This window comes from Lacerta agilis, chromosome 6, assembly GCF_009819535.1.
Source record: "Lacerta agilis isolate rLacAgi1 chromosome 6, rLacAgi1.pri, whole genome shotgun sequence".
NCBI classification, from domain to species: domain Eukaryota; kingdom Metazoa; phylum Chordata; class Lepidosauria; order Squamata; family Lacertidae; genus Lacerta; species Lacerta agilis.
Genome location: NC_046317.1, coordinates 52,514,783 through 52,541,953, shown reverse-complemented (window position 1 = coordinate 52,541,953; position 27,171 = coordinate 52,514,783). Strand labels below are relative to the sequence as shown.

Below are 27,171 nucleotides of genomic sequence, written 5' to 3'. Positions count from 1 at the left end.
TCAGCATACCAGATAAGATTGAGGAACAACCATGCCCTGTATGAAAATACATGTCAGACAAACTCAAGATTCCAACACTTCCTAATCTGAGTCATCATGATGTGATTGAGCTGCATGCAATAAATTGCTAACTGGCCTGTTTTGTGGTTCTTGCCATGTAAAATTGTTGATGCGTAGTGGAAGTCTGATCTTTTGCTACCCTGTACAGATCTAGCCTCAAAACTCCCTTGTAACATTGCTGGTTACAGTGAGATCACTGCCTCAGGTAGTTACAGACATACCTGTATTGTATGAATTTCTCCTGTTTTAGGTCCTAGGCCAGAGGTTTATAGGGTAGTTGTACTGCTATGTACAAAGGGAACAGTTAACTCGAAAACAGGGTCATATCAGCAAGACTACTGGAGACAGGCTTCCCAATGACAAAGTTTTGAAGAGAAGGCTTATTCCAGTTCCATGAGGCTAGCAGTCACAAAGCCAAGGCGCAATGCAAGTTACAGTCCACCAAGGTAGCAATCCATTGCATGCAACCTTTCTCAAGAAGGTTTTGTACAAAGGCTTAGGAATTAAAATTTAAAGCTGTCAAACTGGGTAAACAAGCAGGATGGCTTGTGAAACAAGCTGGATTGACTGTAGGGCAGCCTAAACTTTTTTGCCTTAACAGACAGACAAGACTTGAGGCATGAAACCAATTAGCACTTGATTTGCCTGGCAGTTCCTGTGCACGCACACTATGGGTTTCTCCACATTTCTGCTTTTCCCACAGGTCCCTGTGCTTTCTGGGCATGGGTCTAAGTGGTTGTGCATTTGTCCCGCAGCTTCCCCCTGGAAAACACACTCTTTACTGCTGAATCGGAACAAACGGCAATCCGCAGAAAACCCAAAGACAGTTTGGTCCGATTCAGCACTGAGCCATGGGTTTTCCGGGGTGTGTGTGAGAGAGAGTTGGGGCAAATGGAGGTGTGGATAAGCCTTATGTCTCAACATATAGGACAGGCATAGGCAAACTCAGCCCTCCAGATGTTTTGGGTCTACAACTCCCATCATCCCTAGCTAACAGGACCAGTGGTCAGGGATGATGGGAATTGTAGTCTCAAAACATCTGGAGGGCCAAATTTGCCTATGCCTGATATAGGGGATATGTGTGTAAGTCAGGTTAGGGGAACATTTGGCTCTCCAGATGTTGCTGAAGTGCAACTCCCATCACTCCTTACTACTGGCCATACTTGCTGGGGCTGATGAGAGTTATGGTTTGGCAACATCTGGAGGGTCAAAGGTCTCTTACTCCTGGTGCAAGTAAACACAGCTGGACTAGGGTTGCCAGGTGTCCACTATTTGAGTGGACAGTCCACTTTTTTCACATTATGTTCACTATTTTTTTCCACAAAATAGTGGACATTTTTTAATTCAAAAGCTTTATGATGAAATGGTATTTTAATACGTGTTAAAATGTTTGTAAGAAAATATATAATTTAATTTAATACCCCCCCCCCACTTGTCTGCTATTTTTTGGAAGCAGACCTGGCAACCCTAAGCTGGACACAGGATGCATACCAGCAAGAAAGAAGTGACTGGCTGTAGTTTCTGTACATGTGTCCAGCACATGTTTTTATAAAGAAGTTTTTCGCTTTCAAACTTTATAGCACTCAGCAGAATCAAACCTGTTTGATATGTAAAGTCCAGTTCAGCCTTCACCTATGTCCTATGCCAACCAAGTACCAACATCCAGCACTTCTGAAGAAAATTGTATACTCTGGCAATAACAGCAATTCCCCCCCCCCCCCAGAACAACTACCAATTAGTCGCTGGTAAAAAGACAGGCGGAGTTGTGATGCTGTCATTTCACTTCCTCTCCCCCCCCCCCACCGCACAGTTACTGCTAAGCATGGCTAGGCTTGAAACACAGTACATGTTTGCCTAAATAAGAGGTGTAATGGAAAATGTGTGACACTATACTATGAGAGCTTAAGCAGGGCATGCTGGTCCCACAGAAATGCAAAACAGATAAACTAGCGCCAGCTAGTGCTTAAGATTCTGGAAGGAAGCTTTTGAATCTTCCTCAGCTATAGATGTGAGCTGCAGAATGTTTTGGGAGCACATTTTTTGCACCCTGCTGTCTTGAGAACTCGGAACTTCTAAAATGCTCATGTACTGAGAGCAGGGATGGACGAATTTGTCAATTTCTGTTTCTTGTTTTTCTAACCTTAGGTTCAATTTTCCGCATTCCTACATCAGTTTGTGATTTTTTTCTTAAAGTCCTCATGAAAGTCCATCAGTATTACAAAGTCCTTACATGCACATGCTTATATGCAATTTCCCCTAATTTACACATTTTTGCAAAGCAATTTCCTCTAATATGATGCATTTTTGCAATGTTACTTGCACTACTATATGCATTTTAATGCACACATTACCCCAGTATATGCATTTTTGTACCCATTACTTGGCTGGAGAACTGCATTGCAGTGTGACTTCTGAAGGATGGCTGTGTTTTTGCTCTCAAATGTTTCAGGAAGTGTGAATTAGAGAGTCACCCTTAAATGGAATCCGAAATCAATTTTCTCCCCATTCCCAACTAAGAGTGAGTAGCTGATGAGAGGTAACTGTTAAATAGCAGCACTGCATTCCCACACCCGATATTCCTTCTGTTGCTAAGCAAGCCACCACAAATGACGGGTTCCAGACACACCATCGATTCTTTCAATCAATTACTTTCAGTCAAACATGGGCCAATTTTTATCAAATTCAATTACTTTAAAAAAAAATTCACATTAGTGTACTTAAAGCCCTAAGATCACATGGTGGCCTTCAGGGCATGAATTCAGCTTTTCCCAGTCCACCCACTGCCACTTTGCATTACTTGCCAGAAGCAGAGCAGATAAGCAGGAGATACTAGTTGATACTGTGAGATCTGAATTAGGGCTCAAGGCCTGTAGGCATGGTGCCTGGCAATGACATCTGAGGAGACCCAACCCAGATCTAAAACCGTATTAATTCAGAGGGTCTTGAGTCCTGGGTGAAATAGATCCATTTTTGACAATCCAGAAAAGAAGCCCAGCACTAGCCAGATTTTTATTATCTGTACCTCGGATCTGGGGCCAAATGCAGTTCTCCATAATTCTCTGTCTAGCCCTTAAGACTCTCTCTAGGCCAATCCTGTCTGTAGTATTTAGCAGGACTCATAATATCCCCTCTCACAAATCATTCCCACCCACTGACTTCCTCATATTCCCTAGAGGCAGCACCCATCCCACTGCTAAGAGGGCCACACCCTAGCCGTCCAGAGACCCCACATGACTAGAGAGAAAGGAGAGGCCACTGGTTCTGAGCCCATCAGGCTCCCTGTCCACCCCCTCAGAGTCCCATCCTGAGGCCAGTTGAAGTCAGATCTTACCAGCATGGAGAAAAGGAATGCCTATCTACCACTCCCTAGCAACAAAGAAACACCACATGTGGCAATGTCAAAGCTTTTGGTGCAGTTCATGCAGGTTTGCCAACCAGGCACCCCAGCAAGTTTCCTGACCCTTGGGTGATGGCTTTATAAACAGCACAGTCTTAAAGATCTAGGCCAAACAAAAATGAACCCGGGTAGAAACGTTTAAGTCCATGCATGCATCTCTCTGTGTGTTTTACTGAAGGCTCATGTTATAGTCTAGAGCCTTCTATAAAGTTCTGCACCCTACAGCTCCTGCTGATGTCACATGCCCTTTAATCTTGACCCTCCTTGTACAATTCGTCATAGTCTACTTGGAATTTACAAGGTTGGCTGATGTGGTCAGTTGATCTTCTCTGAAACAGCAATAAAAATTCTTAACACACACTGCTGTTGGGAAAGACATGTCCCTGGTGCACCAAGCAGACCTTGTGGGGAATGGAAACCAACAAAAGTCAACTAATCCAAAGACAATTTACTAAGAACTGGCCAGAGGTCAGCTAGCTAATTCTTTACCTCTCCCTTCTTTGCATGAATGAACCTTGACCAGACTTTTAAGCTTCTGTAATCTCCCATATCTTGCAGCACTGTAGAACAGTTATGCCTTGAGGCCAGCACACTCTTGTCCCACCCTAGAGTCATTTTCTAACTCATTAAAAAAACAATCAAATATGCTGCCTTCAAACATGGTGCCTTTTAGATGTTTTGGGCTACAACCCCCATCATCCCTGACATAGGCCATGCTGGCTGCAGCTAATGAGAGCTATAGTCCATAAGATCTGGAGGGCACCACGTTGGCTACCCCAGTGTTAACTGCAAGTCAGAAATGTCAGAAATCAGAGCATGTCTGAATCTGCATCCACTTTTGTCCAACTAAAAAAATGCAACGGAACACATTTTGAAAAATTTCTTAAATTAAAAAAAGATGCTGTTCCTATTTACATCAGTGGCGTCCGACCCTTACAAATAAAGCCAGTGCCACTGAATTCAACTAAGTGATAATCTGTTTGCTAACCATTATTGTTTGGACTACCCTTGAGCACTCATTGATTTATAACTAGATTCAGGATCTTTGTTTTGGAGGCTTCTCGCGTCACACCCAGAAAGTAACAAGAATATTTTTATTTTTTAAAAAAATAATAATCTGGAGTATCTGGACATTTCAACACAGCTGAAGGAAATTAGAAATCAGATGTCCTGTTTTATTATTGCTTATATTACAGCAGGGATGGGGAACTTGTGGTCCTCCACATACATGTTGTTGGACTACGCCTGCAACTCTCATCACACCTCATCACTGGCCGTGCTTGCTGGGGCTGCTGGGAGTTGAGTCCAATTAACTACTGTAGGGCCGCAGGTTCCACCCCTGAGAAGGGAAAGCATAACCCCCCCCCCAGTGTTCCATTGTGGAGAGTACTGTAAAAATCGATACTGCATTGTACATTGTGCATGGTTTTCCTCTTCACCCACCAGGCCCCAGCATCTACACAGAACATGGGAGACTAGAAAGCCACAAGTTGTTAGAATGGAAAGTATTTTATTATGAGTTTGCAGGTGCCATATCAGAGGCTCAGAAATAGTGAAATTTCCAAGCGGTAAGTAACATATAGTGCATCTTCTTACCCTAGTACCATATTTCTTGGAGGCATAGTATTAAAAATGTATTGAAATCCTGACCTCAACATGCTGAACATTAAGTCTTTTAAATTAGGAAAGCCTAAAACAATGCAACAGATAGAGAGCTGGCATAGTGTAATTGGCATCTGTCTGTCTTGAGAGACAGCCTCACTGATGTAGTCCAAAGGAAAACAGAGCAATACATTTGGCACCAGCTTGGCTGCAAGAGTTGCCAGAAGGAGGCACCACCCAACTGTCTTAGGGACACCACCTGTGTAGGGTTTGCTCCTTAGCTTTTTCTTTGCCCAAAGATATCCTGCAAGGCAGTGGTGGTTTGGGATCAGTTTTCCTTCTCCCAGATGGGCTACCTTTCCAGGTTGACAAGCCTCATCTGCCCATAGTGTAGCAGTGGCTATGAAACTGATCTATAGGAAGCCATGAAACCAGTAGGTGGCTTTGGGCAAGCCACTCTTGGTCAGCAAGCCACCCTTTGCAATAATACTGCCTTACCTTCATTCATTCATTCATCTCACTGAGTCACTTAACCTATATCCTAACCCTTACTGGACTCTTGTAAGAATTACAGCATCATAGCACAAGAAGACTGCAACCAAAGCATCACTGATAGATGGCCTTCCAGCTTCTGGTTAGAAGCCTCCAGTGAAGAAGAGTGTGCCAGTTTTCAAGGCAGTACCAATAATTTGTACTTTCAGGAAGTTCTTCCTAGAATTTACTTGAAATCCCTTTCTTGTAATTTGAACCCTCTGGTTGTTCAGGCTCCACCCTCTGGAGCCACAGAAAACAAACATGCTGCATCATCTATGAGGCAGCCCACCCTTCCAATATTTGAAGATGGCAATTATATTGCTTCGTAATAAGTCTCTTTTCCAGGCAACCAGAAAATGCAAGTTTATTTAAAAAATTGTGTGTGTGTGTGTTTTCCATTTTAAACCAATTAAAACATTCCAAATCACAACAAATCCCAAAAAACCAAATACAGATGCCAAATTATATATATTTTTGGGTGGCTTCCCATGCTTTGAAGTTTGTGGAGTGCTGATCAACCAATGTCCCATTGCATTTCATAGTTCTTCAGTAAACTACTCCGGTGTTAATCCTTCTGTTTTTTATTGATTTTTATTCCTTCAGCCACTGGTTTGTTCAACTTTTACTTTTATAAATCTGTGTGGATTCTTCCTTGTTGAAATCCGTATTATATTTCTGCTCTCAGGGGCCATAATATTCCAAGTCTCAAACAAAAAGATGCCAGCAGCCATTGACAACTGTCCAGGATTCCCCCAGAAAATGCAAGTTTAGTGCTTTGAACACATGAAGGCGCCGTGCAAATATTAGTAGTGGTAGTAGTAGTAGTATTAATGGTATTAAAATTGACAAGTTCCTTCAGAACCTGCTCATGACAATTTTCACTAACTCCATCTTTTTATTTTATAACTGGTTTACTTGTCTGCTTTAGTTTAGTCTGGGCTGTGACGAATCATGGCAGAGGAAACCAAAACACAAAATAAGCAAGGTCAGAACAAGCAACCATCCCTTTTACAGCACTTAATAACCCATCTTTGGTTCAGGCCTATCAACACAGGTCAAGCCAGGGAGCCTTTGGATGGAAAGAGCACAGCCTGGAGCCTAGCATGCATGTGGTTTTACAGTTCTGGGAAAGAATGAGAATATAAGAATATGAAACTTAATAATACCCCAATGGGATGCTGTTTGGTTTCTGCAACTAATAGAATCTAGTCAGGCAATTTCAAAGGAAATCCAATTAGAAATTAGTGCAAGAATGCAACGCTTAAGCAGCAGAGAACAAATCCCAGAAGGGGAATTTATTTGTTTTGCTTTAAAATTGGAACCCTTGAAAAGGGCAAAAAGCTGCTTATTGTTTCTCCTGACTCTCTTCAGTTTATTATTATTTTAAACATATGCAGATATGTCACAAGTTGTAATGAAAGCTGAAGAATAGGGATGGCAACTCATGAAAGAAAATTCTGGTATGGGGGCGGTTGCACAACTCAAACTGGGTCTACTAGACCCATTTTTTTAAAGCAATATGAACTAAAGTCACTTCTGGGGCTCCTCTGGGATTAGGGGGCCCTGAAGCTTAAGCTTCATTAGTTTCATAGTAGATCTGCCCCTGCTGATGATAAATATGTGCCATTAAATGTCATGTCAATGGTATGAATGGAAAAACTGGACACAACATATCTCTATTGGTGAAAATATTATTATCAAACTGGGAAACAGTCAAAATATAAATTGATTTTAGATACATTACCTACAATACCAGTCTTCTTCAATGAAGAGTAAGGATACTAATAGAGAGTTTGTAATTACGGGAACTGTGTCATTGTAACAATATTATGGAATGCATCTTTTTAAAAGGAGGGGGAATTTGAGATGGTGATACTGTATCTGTGGTTGTATGGAAAGTAACAACAGATCTTTGTTATTTCATTGCTTCCAAAAAAGGCACTGTAGCACAAATGTGAAGATGGGCTGCATAGGGGTGTGTGTGTGTGTGTCAGAATAGATGCTTTCTGGCACAAAGGCTTCAGTTAAGTTAAAATTACAGTGGTGCCCCGCTAGAAGAAAATAATTCGTTCTACGAGTGTCTTTGTAGAGCGAATTTTTTTTCTGTCTTGTGAGGCAGCCCCATTGACTTTTTCATCTTGCAGGGCAGCCTTCCGCTAGCGAATGCCGTTCGTCTAGCAAGTTTTTCATCTAGCGAGCCATTTGTCTAGCGGGGCACCACTGTATGATTATTCAGTACTTTATGAATTTTGTCTTATAACCCATTTCAAATATATGGAGAAGCGATGAAACAATGCAAGATTAAGGTGGGGGGAGAACCCTACTTTGTTTCAGGAAAAAATAAAAATGTCAAGGCCAATATGTGATTTTTAAAAATGGTTTGTCTTTTGATACAACTTTGTAGAGTTTACGGTTATGAGTGGCTTTATTTGAGGAGGTTTCAATCTGCAGTTGCCAAAAAAGGGGGGCTGCCCCACATTAATAAGTCAATGAAATTCCAGGTTTCTATGTAGAATTCATTTTGACCAGCATACATGGATACATACATGGATATCATTACAACAGCCTATTCTTTACTAGGATTTTCACATGGATTAGTTTAACTCTGATTAAAGCATATTTTCTCCTACTGGGACTTGGAAACACAAACTTCAATAAGCCAACCTTCAATCAAAGCTCTCACAGATTTAAATAAATGCTGGCTCAAAATAAACTCAATTCTGTGTGCATTACGAGTCACATTTGTATTGAGAAAGTTAAGCAACAGATTAGTCTAATTAGTCTCACGTCAAGGGGCAATGACAGACACCTACCTGGGAGTAAGGCCCACTTGAGCAACAGAGTACTTACTTCTAAGTAAGCCTGCATAGGAATGCACTGTGGCATGCAACTATTGACAACATCCGCATCGGTGACTGCATCAGCAGAATGTAACCAATTTAAAAAAGCAGAATTGGACTATGGTCAGGAACAATGGAAGTTGAAGTTCAACAGCACAAGTTGGGGAGGCACCAGTCCAGGCAAGGCTGATCAAACCCAGTATGGCTGGCAGTTGCTTTACAGTTTCTCTGGAGGTTGAAGGCTAGACTTTGGGAGCTTATTCGTGAAGAACATATGCTCTGCCACCAAGTTGCGTTGCCTCTCCCTGCTCTCAAACAGTATTCTGACTGTAGACATGTGTGATCAGATTTTTTTTATGCTGAGATTTTGCTTTCCCCCCTCTCCCTCACTCCCCATCAGCAGCCAGCAGTTATTGACATCCCTGTTCCAGCACTCAGCCTTTCCTTCAGAGAGACAATGTCCATTTGCACTGGCACAACATGCTCAACCAGATGCTGCCTGGCAGGTTCCATCTTTAATAAGACAAGGAAAAACATATCCCACAATGACAAGAACAATCTCGGTCAGAGGGAAAGAATGAACTCAGCTCCTCCTTTGCCGCACAATCACTCAACTTGCCTTACATTTTCCTGTTTTCACCTGCCACTAAATGCTGGGCAGAGCCAAGTAGCCGACACATGAAATTATGGATTTAATATATCAAGGAAGGATCTCCATGTGCAGAGGGTTGCGCATTTTAGGCAGAACAATGGACTGAATGGAGGCCACATCAGCACTCTGCTTGGCTCAGCCAGCTGAACTCTGAGCAAAGTATCAGTGGAGCACTCTTGTGAAAGATGCATTGTTTACAACTACCCAAGGGGATGGGCAGTCCAGCTAAGTTAGGATCTGGACAGAATGGCTTTCAAACCAGCATGATGCCTCAGGGCAAATTTGCCAGGAATGATCAGAAAGCTGCTCTTTATGCCCACAAGAAGTTAGTGCTCCCTGCCCCACCCCCTGCTAAAGCAGAAGTGAGAGGCCACAGACGCTTTAGCTTGGGTACCAAGAGAGGGATGCAAGAGCAGGAAGCTAGCCATGAAACAAACTTCTGTGGGCCAAAGGAAGGTGTATTGTTTCCTGGGAAAATATGTGCATATCACAATTTGGCCCAGCCTTCCCCAACCTGGTGACCTCTAGACATTTTGGACTCCAACTTCCATCAGCCCCAGTCAGCACATATTGTTCAGCAGAATATTTGAAACAGGAGCCTACACAGATAACAGTGTTGCAGACACAGGCTTTCCATGTCATCAACAGCCTGCATCCATGTCTATGCACATGCAGGTCTGCAGGGATGAATACTGCATCCCTCCTGCTTCTACTGGCAGGAGCATCCCATGAGCAGAACTCCACTCCAGGGCTGGGCCCATCACAGAAAACCTAGTGAGGAGGATCCAAGCCTATGTGAGGAAAAGTGCTATTTCCAATAAATAAACAAACAGCTAAGACCAGGCATGCAACAGAGGCATATACAGTACCGGTATGTGTAGAATAGGAGTAGCCATCCAGATGTCATGAGACTCTGACTCTTATAAATAATAATAATAATAATAATAATAATAATAATAATAATTTATTTATAACCCCGTCCATCTGGCTGGGTTTCCCCAGTCACTCTGGGCGGCTCCCAACAGAATTAAAAGCACAATAAAACATCAGACATTAAAAACTTCCCTAAACAGGGCTGCCTTCAGATGTCTTCTAAAAGTCAGATAGTTGTTTATTTCCTTGACATCTGATGGGAGGGCGTTCCATAGGGCAGGCACCACTACTGAGAAGGCCCTCTGCCTGGTTCCCTGTAACTTCGCTTCTCGCAGTGAGGGAACTGCCAGACTCACTGGGACTGATGGAAGTGGAGAGTTCAACACTATCTGAATTTTCTCCCTTGGTGTTGAGTAACCTGTCATTCACCTCTAGTCTCTTAGTTAGAGCAGGTAAAGGTAAAGGGACCCCTGACCATTAGGTCCAGTCGCAGACGACTCTGGGGTTGCGGCTCTCATCTCACTTTATTGGCCGAGGGAGCTGGCGTACAGCTTCCGGGTCATGTGGCCAGCATGACTAAGCCGCTTCTGGCGAACCAAAGCAGCGCACGGAAACGCTGTTTACCTTCCCACCGGAGCAGTACCTATTTATCTACTTACACTTTGACGTGCTTTTGAACTGCTAGGTTGGCAGGAGCAGGGACCGAGCAATGGGAGCTCACCCCATCACAGGGATTCGAACCGCTGACCTTCTGATCGACAAGCCCTAGGCTTTGTGGTTTAACCCACAGCGCCACCCACGTCCCAGTTAGAGCAGATATACCCCTAAAATTGCAAAATGCAATGAGTTCCCATTTCAGTTGGGCCATCTACATTTTATTACAACTCCATCTTCTACGCTGTATACCGGTATTTAAAGCAGTCTCATTTCACAATAAACAGTCATGCCTTCACCCAAAGAATCCTGAGGGAGTTACCTGGGAAGAGGGATAGACCTTTTAAGCCAATCTAAAAAGTGTAGCTCTGTGAGGGGAATAGGACAACCTCACATGTCTCAGCACCCTTAACAAAGGATAGTTTCAATAATTCCTTGAGGGAAGTCATGGTTGTTTAAAGTGGCATGATACTGCTTTGAATGTATACTGCGGATAAGGCCTTAGATGACTACCACCTTTACGTTCACACACAATACACAAACCTTGGATCTTGCGTGCTAGAGATAAAAGGTATTTACAGGTTACCAGAGATCCCAACAAGGAACCTCCAGCCTTTATACCCTGCCCATCTGTCTGGGTTTCCCCAGCCACTTTGACTAAACATCAGGAAGAACTTTCTGATAGTAAGAGGTGTTCGGCAGTGGAACAGACTCCTGCGAGAAGTGGTGGACTCTCCTTCCTTGGAGGTTTTTAAACAGAGGTTGGATTGCCATCTGTCATGAATGATCTAGTTGAGATTACTACATTGCAGGGGGTTGGACTAGATGACCCTTGGGATCCCTTCCAACTCTACAGTTCTGTGATTCTATGATTCTACAATAATAGTACATAAACATAATACATAAAAGTTATGTGAAAGTAATTTAAAACAAAACAAAAAATGACTAAAAACTCCAATAACACATCAGCTACTTTTAAGTGGGCAGCTGAACTGTTTAGTGAAGCACTTTTGACTGGTTTCCAGAGTTTTCCTAAACACAGTTGTTGGAAATTAAGGCAAAGTTTATCTGTACTAAACTTGTTAGAGTGAAGAAAAGCACAGCATAGGACAGGACTGAGGAAACACAGGCCCATCAGATGTTGTTGTACTACAACATCCATCATCCCTAACCATTGGCCATGCTTCATGGGACTGATGGGAGTTGTAGTTCAACAACATCTGGAGAGCCACAGGTTCCCCAGCCCTGTTGTTGGGAGAATTTAGTGCTTTCCAACTTTCAGTTCCCTTTGCTGCTTCTCACACTCCCATCCTACTGGTGGCTTGATAGAGAGCCTTGTACAGTAGATTCAAGACTAAGTGCTTGAAGCTAATGACTTGAATAAAGGAAGGACAAGGCAGTACAGAAGTTGGAAGGTCCATCCACACAATGATTACAAAGGAAGAGACAGACTGAATCTATTGCAATACAGCCACATGACTCCCACTTCATCTGCACTAATGAATGCAGAATAGCCAAGGGTATGGCTATTATTTGTCTTCTTTTATACTTTTCAGGATTTCTGGTGTACCACTGTCTCACACACAATGCTAGGCCAGGGCTGCAATTGCAGAAAGTCCCACTGTATGTAAAGTGACTTACTTCTAAGACTTGCTTGAGAATAAGCCTACGTAGTAATACACCTACTCATTTTGCTCAATAAGGTTTGCTCTCTTTCTAGCAAGTGCCTGCAATATTGCATTATGGCCAAACAAGATGTTATGCACAGGCATGTGTGACTGTACCTCAACAGTCCTTTTTAAGAAGCAAAAGCCACTTTGGAGTAGGGAGGTGCTTAGGCCTTTCTTAAACCTTCCTGCTTACCCCCTGCTTGTTTGGCAGCTCCCCACTTGCAGCTCAGAGTTCCAAATGGAGGAAAACACTCATTTAGAACTCCTTAGACAGGAAAGCTGGTGCAGGGGGCCAGGGGTGGTGAAGAGAAATGGGTGCTTCACCTTTTCCCCAGCTCTTCTCCAGCACCAATTACCAGCCCCCAAAAGCAACTTTTCTTGCTTAAAAAATAGTGTAAGAGTACATGTGGTCTTTAGTGTATATATTTAACACGTACATGAACTCAGGAGACTGTCATTATCTTTTTCGAATTGCTATCCACAATTGGTGCTCCGACCGTAATTCTGTTTCCCAAACCATTCAGCTTGCTCTTGTGTTCTAAAGCAACTTTCCAATGGATTTCTTGCAACTGAAGATATAGGCTTAAAAGTATGTAAGTAACACCTGGTGAAATCTCAGAAGCCGGAATATTTTCCAGTAGTTGGAGGCCAAGTCTTAGTTTCCTATATTGGGGTTTGGGGCTTTTTGCCACTTCTAAAGACTAATAGACATATGAAAAATGCAAATTTGTTCAATTTGCATAATTTAGACAAAGTTACAGAATTCTGCTCTTTTCGGTACCAGATTTGGGTTATTGTTGCACAGGATTTTGATAGGCGTACAGTTATTTGCTCCAACCTGCCTGCCGCCACTCATTTTGGTTAGGAATGGTTTGTGATATAGAATAATCCCTGAATCAGTGTTGAAAGTGGGGCCAGCAGTTAACATGAAAGTACTTAACTGGGGAGTTATAGGTTTAAAACTACGGTACTCCTTAGTTACTAAATTCATTTGGCGGCTTTGTGAAGTGATTTCCTGGAGATCTCATGTACTCTCTTCCACTACATCTGATCCTGATAGGACATACAAGAATACTGGAGGGCTTCTGTCTACACTGCTCACCTTTATGAACTGTAGGTGGATGGTAATGATCACCTTGCCAGCATAACCTACCCAAGTCACTCTGGAACATAGAAGCCACTCATCATGGCCTTATGCTAAGTAAGACCATTAAATAATCTAGCTCACCAACTACAGCATTTCTTCTGGGTTGCAGATAGGGGGCATTCCCAGATCTACCAGGAGATACTGGGGGTTGAACCCAGGAACTTCTGCATACAAAGCTGATGCTCTGCCATTAAGCTATGACTGTCTGTTGCCCAGAGGGAGAGTGGAACACCTTTTCATATGCCACACCATCCCTGCTCAGTTTCAGGGATGGGGGTTTGCTGCACTTTTAGCTTAAAGGACCAAACCAGAAGGCACAAGGAAGTTCCTATAATCCTAATCTGTAACAACGCCATGAAGATAAATGTGAAATGAAAACATTCTTCGATGTGTTCTCATTCTTTGGGGGACAGAAGGGAGAAGAGGAAGGAAAACCTAGTAGAATACACAGCCAATTCACACAATCGCCATGCTCATGAGAGGACACCTTCTTCCACAACCCTCCATGGCTAATTTATTTGTTTACTGCATTTGCATGCTACTCAACAACGAAAAGGTTATCTGGATGGGGAAAAAGGGAAGAATTAGGAATCGAAAAATAAAGCCAATAACCTAACATTTAAAAAGATTTTTTTTAAAAAAAGGTAACTGTGTTGGCTCATGAGGAAAAAACAAAGAAACCTCAAATCCACAACGGGAAATACCTTTATTTATACAGTCATACCTTGGTTTTCAAACAGAATGCGTTCTGGAAGTTTGTTTGACTTCTGAAATGTTCAGAAACCAAGACATGGCTTCCAGTTGGCTGCAGGAGCGTCCTTTGCAGGAGGCAAAGTTCACAAACTGAAACATCTACTTCCGAGTTTGCGGAGTTCCAAGTTGTTCGTGAACTAAGTTGCTCGAAAACCAAGACACGACTGTATTATAAAATATGAAAACAGGAGCAAAACGTAGCACCAGCATAACAAACATACATCAGGACTACAGTTCTCACAGGTCTTAAAACTTCCCGAATCTCAGGGCATCATAAAATATGTTTAAACCCAAGGAAAATAAAAAAGAACATCTTCACCCAGTGCTGATCAGATCAGAGGGCTGAAGCCAGTTGATACTCTAGTCTGGGGAGGACATTCTATGCCTGAGGTGCTTGCTGTTCACGGCAAGCTTGACATGGGATGCAAAAGCTGCCATCTTAAAACAGTGAGTCCAACAATCTGCTGGTCATGAGCATGGAAGGGGCAGGGACAAACACAGGCAAAGGGTCTGGGTCTCATGCATTGGCCTCCTATGAAAACAGGCAGAAGTCCATGTTGGTTGAGGCGGTCATGCAATCACGCCACCCCACATTCAAGTCCTGATTTCCCAATACAAGCTGGGAATTTACCACACCTTTTTAAGAGGTCACTACAAAGGTTTCATGGTTCATTTTTGAAGAACATAAACTATTATCTATGAAGTTTGGGTGGAGCTCAGATCCCCACCCAGCATGACTTCAGTGGAAGGGCCTTAGGCAAGCTACTCCCTCAGACTCCATACTAGGAGTGGGGAGACTCAGATTCACATCCTCACCCTTTGGGTGACCTTGGGCCAGTCACAGTCTCACAGTCTAATCTCCCCCACAGGGTTGTTGTGAAGACAGAAATGTTTGGAAGATAAAAAATGTCAACATATAAATGACACAAATATGACGATAATACAGACCAGAGATGCCATCTGCTCAAGATGATTGAGGGGGCACAATGTGACGTCCTGATGTCACATGCGCAACATCACGAGAAGCATGGGGATGGAGCTGGACCCCATCTGAATGTTGAGGGGGCCAGGCCCCCTCGAAAAACACACTGGCGGCCCAAAATTGGCACGTATGACACAGACCTACCTAACTAGGATTACAACCAAATCAAAGCACACACAAGGCAAATAATCATATATTCTTTCCGTGTTAATCCCAGCCTCTCTTTTGTCTATTTTATCATCTGCATCTGGTTTTAGATTGTAAAATTCTTGGGACAGAGACTTGTCCTCTTGTCCTCTGCAAAGCATAGGCGCAACAATGGTACTCTATTAACAAAGAGTGTAGATGAACTGCTACGAACACTTCAAGGTAGGGTTTTGAGGGGAGGGCTGTAGCTTTGTGGTAGAGCATCTGTTTTGAATGCAGAAGGTCCCAGGTTCAATCCTTGGCATCACCAGGTAGGACTGGGAATATCCCCCATCTGAAACCCTGGATAGCTGCTGCCAATGTAGACAACACTGAGCTTGATGAACCATATAGGCAGTTTCCTAAATTCTTATGCCCTTAAAATCATGAATTATTTTGAGACCTAACGGGTTAAACCACAGAGCCTAGGGCTTGCCGATCAGAAGGTTGGCAGTTTGAATCCCCATGATGGGGTGAGCTCCTGTTGCTCGGTCCCTGCTCCTGCCAACCTAGCAGTTCGAAAGCATGAAGTGCAAGTAGATAAATAGGTACCACTCCAGCGGGAAGGTAAACGGCGTTTCCGTGCACTGCTCTGGTTCACCAGAAGTGGCTTAGTAATGCTGGCCACATGACCCGGAAGCTTACGCCGGCTCCCTCGGCCAATAAAGCAAGATAAGTGCTGCAACCCCAGTGTCGTCTGCGGCTGGACCTAATGGTCAGGGGTCCCTTTACCTTTACATTTAACCATCAGTCAGCCATAAGGTTCAATTTTTAAAAAGTACATCTTGAAAAAATTGATATTTGGTTACTGCACAGCCAAAAATTCACCCAGGTGCCCAACCACGGCCCACATTCCCCCAATTGAGTTTTTATAAAGGAGTTTCCAGTGTTGTGTGAATCAGTTGCAGCTCAACAGGTCAGCAGTGCCAGGAAGGCGGCATCTCTGCTGAATCCTCTCCAGATCCCTCAATTGCAGTCTGCAGCCAAGGCTGCTGCAGGGGATACTGGAATGTACAGTACACTCCTAACTTCAGTGTACACAGCCCACTCCCCCCACCCCAGTTACAGAGCCCGAAGCTAGATCTGTTGAAAGGATTAGATGGAACAAAGAAGAAAACTCTTTTCCTGGCTGCAGCTCGGTCTAGAGGATGTTATTAAATTTAATATGATCAGGACTCGAAGTGGGGGAAAAGGGAGGGGTGGAGGAGACCAAATCCCACAAGGAGTTGGCCCGGGGCCCAGCAGCACGCGATGCCTGAAGGAAGACAAAAGTTCTTGTGAGAAGCTCGGGTCCCAACACACCCCAGCCCCCAACGCCTGTTTACAGTGTTTACAGTCCTGCAAAAAAGAGAACGGCGCACGAGAGAAAGTAGCTTTGGAGAGAAAAAGGAAATGGTGGGTTTCGTGCTGGATGAGGAGGGGAGGAGAAGGAGTAGACCCTCTGGCACGCAAGCCCCCAGCAAACGCGCTCTCGTGAACGCCCTGCGCTTCTGCAGGGGAGGGGGGGAGAGATCAACGCTCACATCCAACCCGAGAAAGAGCCAAGGCGCTGAGAGACTCGCGCAGCTCCAGCCCTGTGTGCAGCCTTCGAGGAGGAAAAGTCACACGCACGCACGCTGCATGTATGTGCGCGCGCACACAAAAGGAAAAGTCTCCAAAACACACATGCTGGGCCATCGCCTTAGTGGATGCAGCGTAAATCAAAGCATAATGGGGGCGGGGGGTGGAATCTGTCTTGCCAGACTTCGGGTGTGTGTGTGCGCGCACACACACACTGGGGGCCAGCTGGCACAGATCACAGGAGGCTTTTTGCAATATCCATACATACTAGCAAAGTTTCGACATGGGAAGTGGGGGAGGGGGGGAAGTCTCTTTTCTCCCCCTGGAGTTTACCATTCTAGAATCAGGCCCACAGCTAAACGCGCGCGCGCACACACACACACACAAAATCCACGGTCTTCTAGACAAAATTAAGGGGAGAGCTTAAAAGTACCCCCCTCCCAACTACAAGCAAGTATCGAGGCAGTTTGTAAGTTTCGGGAACAAGCGCTCTCTGTGCTTACCTGCGCTGGGGGATGGGAAGGGCGCCGGATCCACCTGGGGGTCTCCATGGAGCGAGTCAGAGCGGCTGGACGGCTCGCTTCTCACCTGGGACATCGGACTGAGCCCTGCGAGAGACGCCACACGCCGAGAAAGACACACAGAGAGAGAAGCTCATTGAAGACGCTCCCTCCACCGCCGGCCCACAAGGCTCTCTCTCTCTCTCCCATGGAGATGAATCAGCCGTTTAGGTGGAGAAACCGCGCCGCGCCAGCCCAGGCGCCCTCGGTCCTCTTGCCCCACAACCTGCCCCAAAGGCCATTCCCCTTCGCGAGGAAATCCGAGCCCCAAGTGCCTGCTCTGGACACCTATGTGTTCCTTGCCAGCTGCATGCAGGAATTCAGCAACACCTCTCCCTCCCTTCCCCTCTCCAACACGGCCCCCCACCAAATAAATCGATAGGGGAAGGGTGGAGAATCTGAAAAGAACTTACTTTGGGTGAATCGTTTAACGGCGCTCCCACAAGCCGAGGGTCATCTTACTGTCTTCTCCATACAAGTTTCTCTCGCGCTGCCAGCAATTCAGCCCCTTTTAAATTGGGCTCAAACTCAAAGCACAACTTTTGGCTTCCGCTCTCTGCCCCGTTATTAAGAGTCTTTCACACACTTCATGAGAAATTGGGGGCGGGGGGCGCTTTGCTTCACTCCTTTATCTCCGCAGCTTGTCCTTTATTGCACTGTTTGGTTGCAAATGGACAAGTTTCTGCCTCTCCCCCTCGCCCCGTAAGCTCTGCCTCCAGCCTCTTCCACAGGAAATTGCATTCAGCCTTCATTACTCAGTTTCCTTCAAGCAGGAGATATTTGGAGTTCAGGCAACCTATAATAAGTTGCTTGGCGCTAAGGTTTCTGGTGGTTGTTGCTGGGTTTTTTTGTTTTTTTAGCAGCAAAAGTAAACAGATGCGCACACACAATTCCACAAACCCACTTTCCGCAAAGTTTTTTTCTTTTAAAGAAGAGGGAGGGGCAAAGTGGAGTGAAGCCGATTTGCGCACTCCTGTGAGGGAAGTGCCAGCAGAACCCTAATTCAAAATTTACATGTGGCAGATCTTCAAAGTACACTTTTGTGTCTGCTTACACATCCACCTTTTCAAAAAGTAGCAACAGTGAGACTAAAATCATCTCAAAGGCCTCTTGCCAGCCTTAAAAAAGAGATGGGGGGCACCTATCTACCCACCAGTGTTTTACTTGTTTTAATTAAGCCTCTGTTGAAAATGATAACAATTATTACTATTACAGTCATACCTTGGAAGTCAAATGGAATCCATTCCGGAAGTCTGCTCAACTTCCAAAGCGTTCAAAAACCAAATCGCAGCTTCTGATTGACTGCAGGAAGCTCTTGCAGCTAATCAGAAGCCATGGAAGCCCCGCCAGATGTTTGGGTTCCAAAAGAATGTTCACAAACCAGAATGATCACTTTCAGGTTTGTGGCGTTTGGGAGCTAAAATGTCCAAGTTCCAGGGCGTTCGGGATCCAAGGTATGATTGTACCTGCACAGGCCCTGCAGCAGATTCTTCCAGCGAAGAAAATAACCCCAAACCTTTTTACACAACTTTTGCATGTATGGTACTGCTGGACTCTTACTTACAGCTTATCTCCAAATGTTGTTGGACTACAAATCCCATCATCTCTATTGGCCATGCTGGCTAGAGCTGATGGGACTTGGAGAGCAACAACTTCTTACAAGCCAATGGTTCCCCTACCCCTTTGTCTTAAAGTGTCAGAGCAGCAATCGAGGTGAATAGAGACCACTCAGAGAAGAGATTAGAGAGATTTTCTTATATACACACCCTTTTGGTAATTTTTCATTGTTTCATGTTGCAACATTTTCATAGAAATGAAAAAACCGGCCTGGTTGCTTCTCCCACCTGACTTTGTTTTAAGAACTAGTCACATGGCAGGCGCAGCTGAGATGAGAGACATAACTGGCATTCTTTGCTGCCCCATTACAACTTTGGTCCTGGGTTTGTTAGATATCCCACCAGGATCAAAGGGAGCTGGCTAGCAAATGAGGCTCAGCAAGTAGACATTAGAAAGTTGTATTAGGTTAACTCTCGGTACAGTAGAAGTCATTGATCTTATTACCAGCTGCCTCAAAGTGGCACAAATTAGAGTTTGCATGTTTAGCTGGACTCATTGAGTATGTTCTGTTTAGTTTCCTTTCTTGCTCCAGCGCCTCCAAGCTTGCTGAGACTGCTGGGAGTTGTAATCCAGAACCTCTGTGGGGCACCAGGTTAGCAAAGGTCACTAGAAGAGGTAGAGTAAAACTGGACCTCCAAGCATGGTGTACATGCCACAGAGTAGCATCTTCACATAAATGCTTCTTAGACTACCCAGGATATTCTTTTCACAGTTTTGACAATCAATATTTCAGCTTGGGAGGTGCCAGGGGCCAAGGGTCTCAGGCAGCATAGGGGTCCCCCACTGCCTTCAGTATCAGGTAGCTAAACTTTGAATAACATCGTTTGACGAACTACTTTTGCAGTTAAGCCAACAGCTGATACTATTAGGATTTTAATTCACACCAGCTAGTAAAACTTGCAATGAAGTTGACATATAAACATCAAATTAACGTAAGTTATAGGTTCAGGGCGGGGTAAGTACAATTTACATTGGCATATTTGTTTTTACGGCGAGATAGAAGATTTGCTCAAGAAGATGTCAACACTCAACCCAATTTGCTTTATGAGTTCCAGACATGTACATCATGGGCATGTCCACCTCTATTAGATGTTTTGTATTCAGGTACTGGATTATGCGCTGGATTATGGAGAAAGCCAGAGAGTTCCAGAAAAACATCTACTTCTGCTTCATTGATTATGCAAAAGCATTTGACTGTGTCGACCACAGCAAACTATGGCAAGTTCTTAAAGAAATGGGAGTGCCGGATCACCTCATTTGCCTCCTGAGAAATCTCTATGTGGGACAAGAAGCTACAGTTAGAACTGGATATGGAACAACTGATTGGTTCAAAATTGGGAAAGGAGTACGACAAGGCTGTATATTGTCTCCCTGCTTATTTAACTTATATGCAGAATACATCATGCGAAAGGCTGGACTGGATGAATCCCCAACTGGAATTAAGATTGCCGGAAAAAATATCAACAACCTCAGATATGCTGATGATACTACCTTGATGGCAGAAAGTGAGGAAGAATTGAAGAACCTTTTAATGAGGGTGAAAGAAGAGAGCGCAAAATATGGTCTGAAGCTCAACATCAAAAAAACTAAGATCATGGCCACTGGTCCCATCACCTCCTGGCAAATAGAAGGGGAAGAAATGGAGGCAGTGAGAGATTTCACTTTCTTGGGTTCCATGATCACTGCAGATGGTGACAGCAGTCACGAAATCAGAAGACGCCTGCTTCTTGGGAGAAAAGCAATGACAAACCTAGACAGCATCTTAAAAAGCAAAGACATCACCTTGCCGACAAAAGTCCGTACAGTTAAAGCTATGGTTTTCCCAGTAGTAATGTATGGAAGTGAGAGCTGGACCATAAAGAAGGCTGATCGCCGTAGAATTGATGCTTTTGAATTATGGTGCTGGAGGAGACTCTTGAGAGTCCCGTGGACTGCAAGAAGATCAAACCTATCCATTCTCAAAGAAATCAGCCCTGAGTACTCACTAGAAGGACAGATCCTGAAGTTGAGGCTCCAGTACTTTGGCCACCTCATGAGAAGAGAAGAATCCCTAGAAAAGACCCTGATGTTGGGAAAGATGGAGGGCACAAGGAGGAGGGGACGACAGAGGATGAGATGGTTGGACAGTGTTCTTGAAGCTACTAACATGAGTTTGGCCAAACTGCGAGAGGCAGTGAAGGATAGGCGTGCCTGGCGTACTCTGGTCCATGGGGTCACGAAGAGTCGGACACGACTGAACGACTGAACAACAACAACAATTCAGGTACTGCATACAATAAAGCCGTATTAGTCACCCATAAAAGTGTCTGTTTCTTTCCTTTCAGCATCCATTGCTTCCATTAACACAATGTTCCAAACTTTATTATGGTATACCAATGATCTAAGGTGGCATCCTTCAGATCTTTCCAGTTTTAGGCAATTGTGAGTCTTGCTGCTGCCAGTGTGAGGCATACCAGAGTTTTACTGCTGAGGTCCATATTTTCTCCTGTAATTCTTAAAATTCCAACTAGCTAGTATAAGTATACCACTCTTTTCTTCAGTGAGTGGCAGTCTGGCAGTTCTCAGTATCTCCATCTGTAGTGTATAAGAAAAAAGACTACAGCACAAATCTTACATGCAAAAGGTACTAGGTTTAATCCTTGGCATTCCCAGCTACAAACTGCTCAGCTGAGGAATCATAATAGCCCTGCTAGTTAATATTTGGGTCAGTTTTGTGAAAGACCTCAATGACCCTGGAGGACTACTGCTAGTCACAGTACTGTTAAAAAGGGTGCATACCACCCCCAATTTAAGATGCGATTCCAGGAAGTTCCGGGCGCTCCCCCAAGGTCATGTTTCCGTTGATATTCAACACGCGGCAGAGGCTGTAGTGTCTTTAAGAAATGTGGTTTAATTACACATACAGTGGTACCTTGGTTTTAGAACTGCTTAGTTTATGAACAACTTGGAAATAGAACGCTGCAAACCCAGAAGTCGGTGTTCCAGTTTGTGAACTTTGCCTTGGAAGCCAAACATGTTCTGCTTCCTGTTGAGTGTATTCTGTTTGTAAATTGAGTCCCCCACTGCTAATCAGAGGCTTCTTCTTGAGTCTGAGGGCTGTTGGGTCCTGAGCACCCATGCAACACAGAGGTGATATTTGGAGCAACTGTTTTTGCTATTTTTCCGTGTTTTTGTTTGTGTGGCTTTTTTGTTTTTTTGACTGTGACTTGTTCTTCATTTTATGTGACTGACTTGTGACTGTGGCTTGTGACTTCGTTTTTGTGACTGTGGCATGTGAATTCATTTTTGTCACTTGTTTTTGTGACTGTGTGAAACCCAGTTCAGCTATTGATTGATTGATTGATAGTGTGACTGCAGAAATTGATAAACAATGCATCAGTGCACGTAAGAAAAAAATTAACTTTATTTTTTATCATCTACCATACTGTCTTATTTATTTTATAGTACAGTACAGTACATTGATTATTGCTTTCATTTTATGGATCAATGGTCTCGTTAGATAGTAAAATTCATGTCAAATTGCTGTTTTAGGGGTTTTTTTAAAAGTCTGGAACGGAGTAATCCTTTTTGCATTACTTTCTATGGGAAAGCGTGCCTTGGTTTTAGAACGCTTTGTTTGTTTGTTTTTAACAGAATTTATTAGCATTTTCATAATATAACACAAACCCAACCCCACACCTACAAATACCAAAACAAATACAAATACACATAATGTCAGGATTCTTCTTCTTATCTATATGCCTTGCAAAAAAAAAATTTCTAGTTCTGAATCTTGACGTTTGACTTCCCCCGCCTATACACCTTCGGTTTTAAATCAATATACTATTTCCTTAACAACTTTTCTCTATAGAAAATTTAACTTTACTTAAAAAGAAAAAACACAATTGTCTTAATCTTTGCATTATAACCTAAATCTTAACCAAGTATTCTTATAGCTAAACTTATTTCTTCTATCCTTTATCATGCTGCTTTTAACTTAAAATTCAATATCTCCTTACTTATTTAAAATAAACTTGTAATTAACACACTTCACACTCCGATTTCGGATACCATGGCAGACCATTTGAATTATACATTTAATACTTCAACCCACTCCCCCTCTGTCCATTGTCTTTTTCTGTCTTTCACCAGAACCGGATCTCCAATTGTCTTCTTCTGAGTGTCCACAGATCCAGGCTGCATCCACAACAAACCTTGCATCGAGCTTCAGGGTGTTCATCCCCTCCATTCTGGGTTTCTCCGTTTCTTTGTGCCATACTTCTTCTTCTTGTAGAAATCTTAATTCCATGTCCCTTGCCCCCGAGCTGCCACCTCGGAGTCTGGATATTGTAAATTTTCCCGTTCCAGGGCTGCCACCCCCAGAAACCGGCCCCCCTTCCTTTCGGAGTTGCCCAGCCATCTCAGACCATCCTTCAAGCGCCTCTCCCAGCTCTTTGCCAAGGCTTGTTTCCATTGTGTAGAACTTTTGAAAAGCCTCTTCTGTGGAAAGTAAGTTCTTTCCATTTATAATTCCACTCAAAACTTGTAGTTTTCGATTAAGCAGTTCCAGTTGCAAGACAGTGAGCATTTCCTCATCCTCCAAATCAGAGTTCAATACCAGTGCGAACGCAAAGTCCAGCATTTTAGGGGAGAGGGTGAGTATCAAGTTTCAGTTCCTGTCTCTTCCTTCCTTTGTTTCAGTTTTTTCCCACGAAAGTCCAAGTCGTCGCCATTTCTCCGATGCCGGAGTATAAAGACCAAAACTTCAAATGGAGATATTTTTTCCCCAGTTAACCCCCGAAGGGAAATCTCAACAGTCTCAGTTTTCAATTTCCAGATACTTTCTATCGATTACTGTAGCAGCAGTCACTTAAAGAGTTAATTCCTTTCATCTCCCGAAGGGAGGGAGGCGGGCTGCCTTTCTTCTTTCCCCCAGATCGTGCCAGGAATACAAAGAGTCAGTCAATTACTCACCGCCTCTGGGTTCTTAACAATCACTAAAGACAGGTAGAACTTAGACGCTCATCACAGGCTTTGTCGCCGCATTTACATCCCGGTTGGGGCATGTCCCCTATAGCCCGGCTCCGTCGTCCCTTCACCCCCACTCCCCCTTTACAGGGGGAGCGGGGGAAGGGTTCGGAGCCACAACGGGCACAGCCGGGGAGCCCAGGGTGCGGGACGCTCTTCCCGCACCCCAACCGGAGCCCCGCTTTGCGGTAGCAGGGCTCCTAACCCCCGGGATGAACTGGGTGCTTCGCAGCCGAAGCAGCCCACGACCACCCGCAATGGCGTCAGCCGCCGGAAGTGGTTTTAGAACGCTTTGGTTTTGGAACAGACTTCCAGAACGGATTAAGTCTGGGTAGCACTGCATTTGCATCTGCGTTTAGATGAAGGGGATGCAGATCTTACAGCATTGTTATCCACAGCAGCCCGGCATTGCAGACTGAGCCATCGTAAGCACTATCCCTCTCATGGCTGCTACCCTTCAGCTCTTGCATGGTGTTCTCCCAGCTTCCTTGATTGTTCCCAGAAACCCCCTGCTCCAAGCCCCTCCTCTCCATCCATCTGTTATCCCAAGCCTAGTTTTAAAAAGGCACATTTTTTCCTGTGAGCACAGCCTGCCCCCTTCCCTGTTTTCAATCCTAAACCGCTCTGCTCCCACAGTAACCATGACAGCTATGTTTTGAACAGATCCAAGGATTTCTCTGGGATGGGCCATCAACACCTTTTGTTTTATTAACAGCCTCTATCCTAGGTGAGGCCCTGGCTTGAAAAAGGGAGCTTAGCCTGTGTTTTTCCACTGGCCTGGAATATTCCCTTCCATGCTCCAAATATTATCTAAATACTTGTGTTTATTAATTTCTGCCATTCACTAACAGACGTACCCCAGTTATAACAGTAGGCAGTGTTGGACTTGGGGGGGGGATGGTCTCTGACCAGTTTCCTGCATTGCTAATCCACTCAGAGGATTTCTGATGGATTTTAGAAATAATATCTGCATAATTTTCAAAGGCTAGAGGGAAAATCATACACATTTCCACAGACAGTGCAATCCTATGCAAAAGGAACTCTCGCTGAGTAAAGGGTATATAGGATTGCAGCCTTAAAACCCATGATAATCCTGTGGGTTGATCCTACTGTTGCTGCTAACGAGGAGTCTTAAAGTACAAAGAAAGTCAAAAATAGTATCTCCCCCCCCCCGCCCTGGAGGTTCATAGATGCAAGTTGGTTCGTATCAAAGTCAATATAAGGAATGAGAGAGGAGAAAGGTTGGCAGGAGAAGGATAAGACCTGATCAGTGAATGCTGGCAGTAGCATGCGATCAAATGTTTCATAGGGGAGCAGTTAGGGCCAGAGGCGCCAGCTTGCGAGAGCGGGGGGGGGCAATATGTGTGTGATGCGCCTCTTTCCCCAAGCCAGGCAGAAGCTCCCCAGGCTTTGGGAAGGTGATGCCAGGCCTCTGACAGGATCTTACAACCCTCCTGCCTCCTTGCCAAAGCTGGGTGGGCTTTGGGAAGGTGGCAGGAAGGTTCTTGGATCTGTTGGAGCATCATGTCTCCTTCCCTAAGCTGGACAGAAGCTTCCTGGGCTTTGGGAAACATTTAGGAGACTAGCCTAGTCCCTCTAGTCCACTAACCACACACCACTGAATGCTGGGCTGCTGAGTTTGTCCAAATTCCCAGATCCAAGTGAACCAGGACTTTGGAGATGAAATGCAGCAGCAGCAGAAATCTCAGGCCTATTAGTAAACATCTTGGAGAACCTACATCAAAGAAAAGTTCAGAAAAGAGATAACATAATACCAGATGTCAAAAGGGGGGAGAAAAATATACACAAATGCATTTTAATTTATTTCTATGGAACACTATTAAGTCATAAAATGTTTAACAGAACAGTGTCAAATTAACACTCAACATGGATCAAATCTGTTAGCAGTACTATCAAAACATCTTATTCTCCAGGCTATGCTCTGTCAACAAAGTCTTTGCTACAATTCCATGTGACATATTGAAGTAAAGTAGGTTGAAGGCTACTGTAAAGTGACTACATATTTGATGACGATTTCAGAGTTGCAATGCATGGGGTTCTGTTAAATGTTAAGATTATAGAGTTCCATGTAGAACTAGCCTTCCTCCTTTTTGATAATGACTAAAGGAATATGGAATATGTTCACCATAGGTGGTGGTGATTAGCAATGGATAGAACAGAGGAAGAACTGATGTTCAAAATAATATTTTAAAAGGGAAGCACTAAACTGAAGAAGTGGAATGCAATTCAGGACAGACATAATGAAAGAGATCTAAAACACACAGTTAAGAAAAAGGTTAGCAATCTACTAACTTTCTGAGCAGGATCTAAGAGAAGCCTCTTGCATCTCTCCTAAAACCAATTGCCTGTCTCCATCCTAAGAACCATATACAGACTGGAGGCAATTCAGAGAACAACTATGGTGGTGAAAGAGAGTCTGAAGTTCACAGAGTATGTGGAATCATTAGCAAGACCTGGACAAGTTCAAAACACAGAAAATTAAACTTGGGGAATTTTAGTTTTCAAAACAGCAGTCATATTGCAAAGACAGGATAGTCAATGGAGGACAACTCAATCAATTGTGCAAGGAAATTATGGATATACTACTATAAACAGGCTGTGCCCCATTTGGGTCTGCAAAGGAGTCAGTCCAAAATGTATATGATGGAACACTTTGAAGAAGTGCATGGCAGGGCTGGTTTTGCTATGACATGGCTGTCTGGTACATGGTTTGACACACTATATATGATGCAAGATAAACCTAATGAAAGCATTGCTCTGAATAGAAAACCATTGCTGTGTACACACTGTAAAGCACATTTCCCTCTCTCAGATAATTCTGGGCACTATAGTTTACCTCTCACAAAGTTACAATTCTCAACAACTCTTAACAAACCTGTTTTGCAACATGTATTATATATCAAATCATGACTGAAAAAACGGGCTTCAATATGTCCCCCCCCCCTTTGAAGCTGGCCTCTGCTGATAAGCAGCTTTCTAACAAGTAAACCCCTGGGTCCTGGTATAACAATAAAAAATAGAGCGGAGAGTGAAGGATTGCAAGTGGTCTGGGGTTG

At 43.9% G+C, this 27,171-nt stretch overlaps 1 protein-coding gene across 1 annotated transcript in view; it reads right to left on the bottom strand.

The window, feature by feature from the left end:
• MDFI (MyoD family inhibitor) overlaps nt 1-18,375 on the bottom strand; it is a 41,815-nt gene extending 23,440 nt beyond the window's left edge. The window contains exons 1-2 of the mRNA XM_033152680.1: nt 17,884-18,375; nt 17,414-17,518 (exon numbers count right to left, since the gene is read on the bottom strand). Coding sequence (XP_033008571.1) covers nt 17,414-17,507 — 94 coding nt within the window. The 5' untranslated portion in view covers nt 17,508-17,518; nt 17,884-18,375. The remainder of the gene's footprint in view (nt 1-17,413; nt 17,519-17,883) is intronic.
• Nucleotides 18,376-27,171: the final 8,796 nt, after the last annotated feature.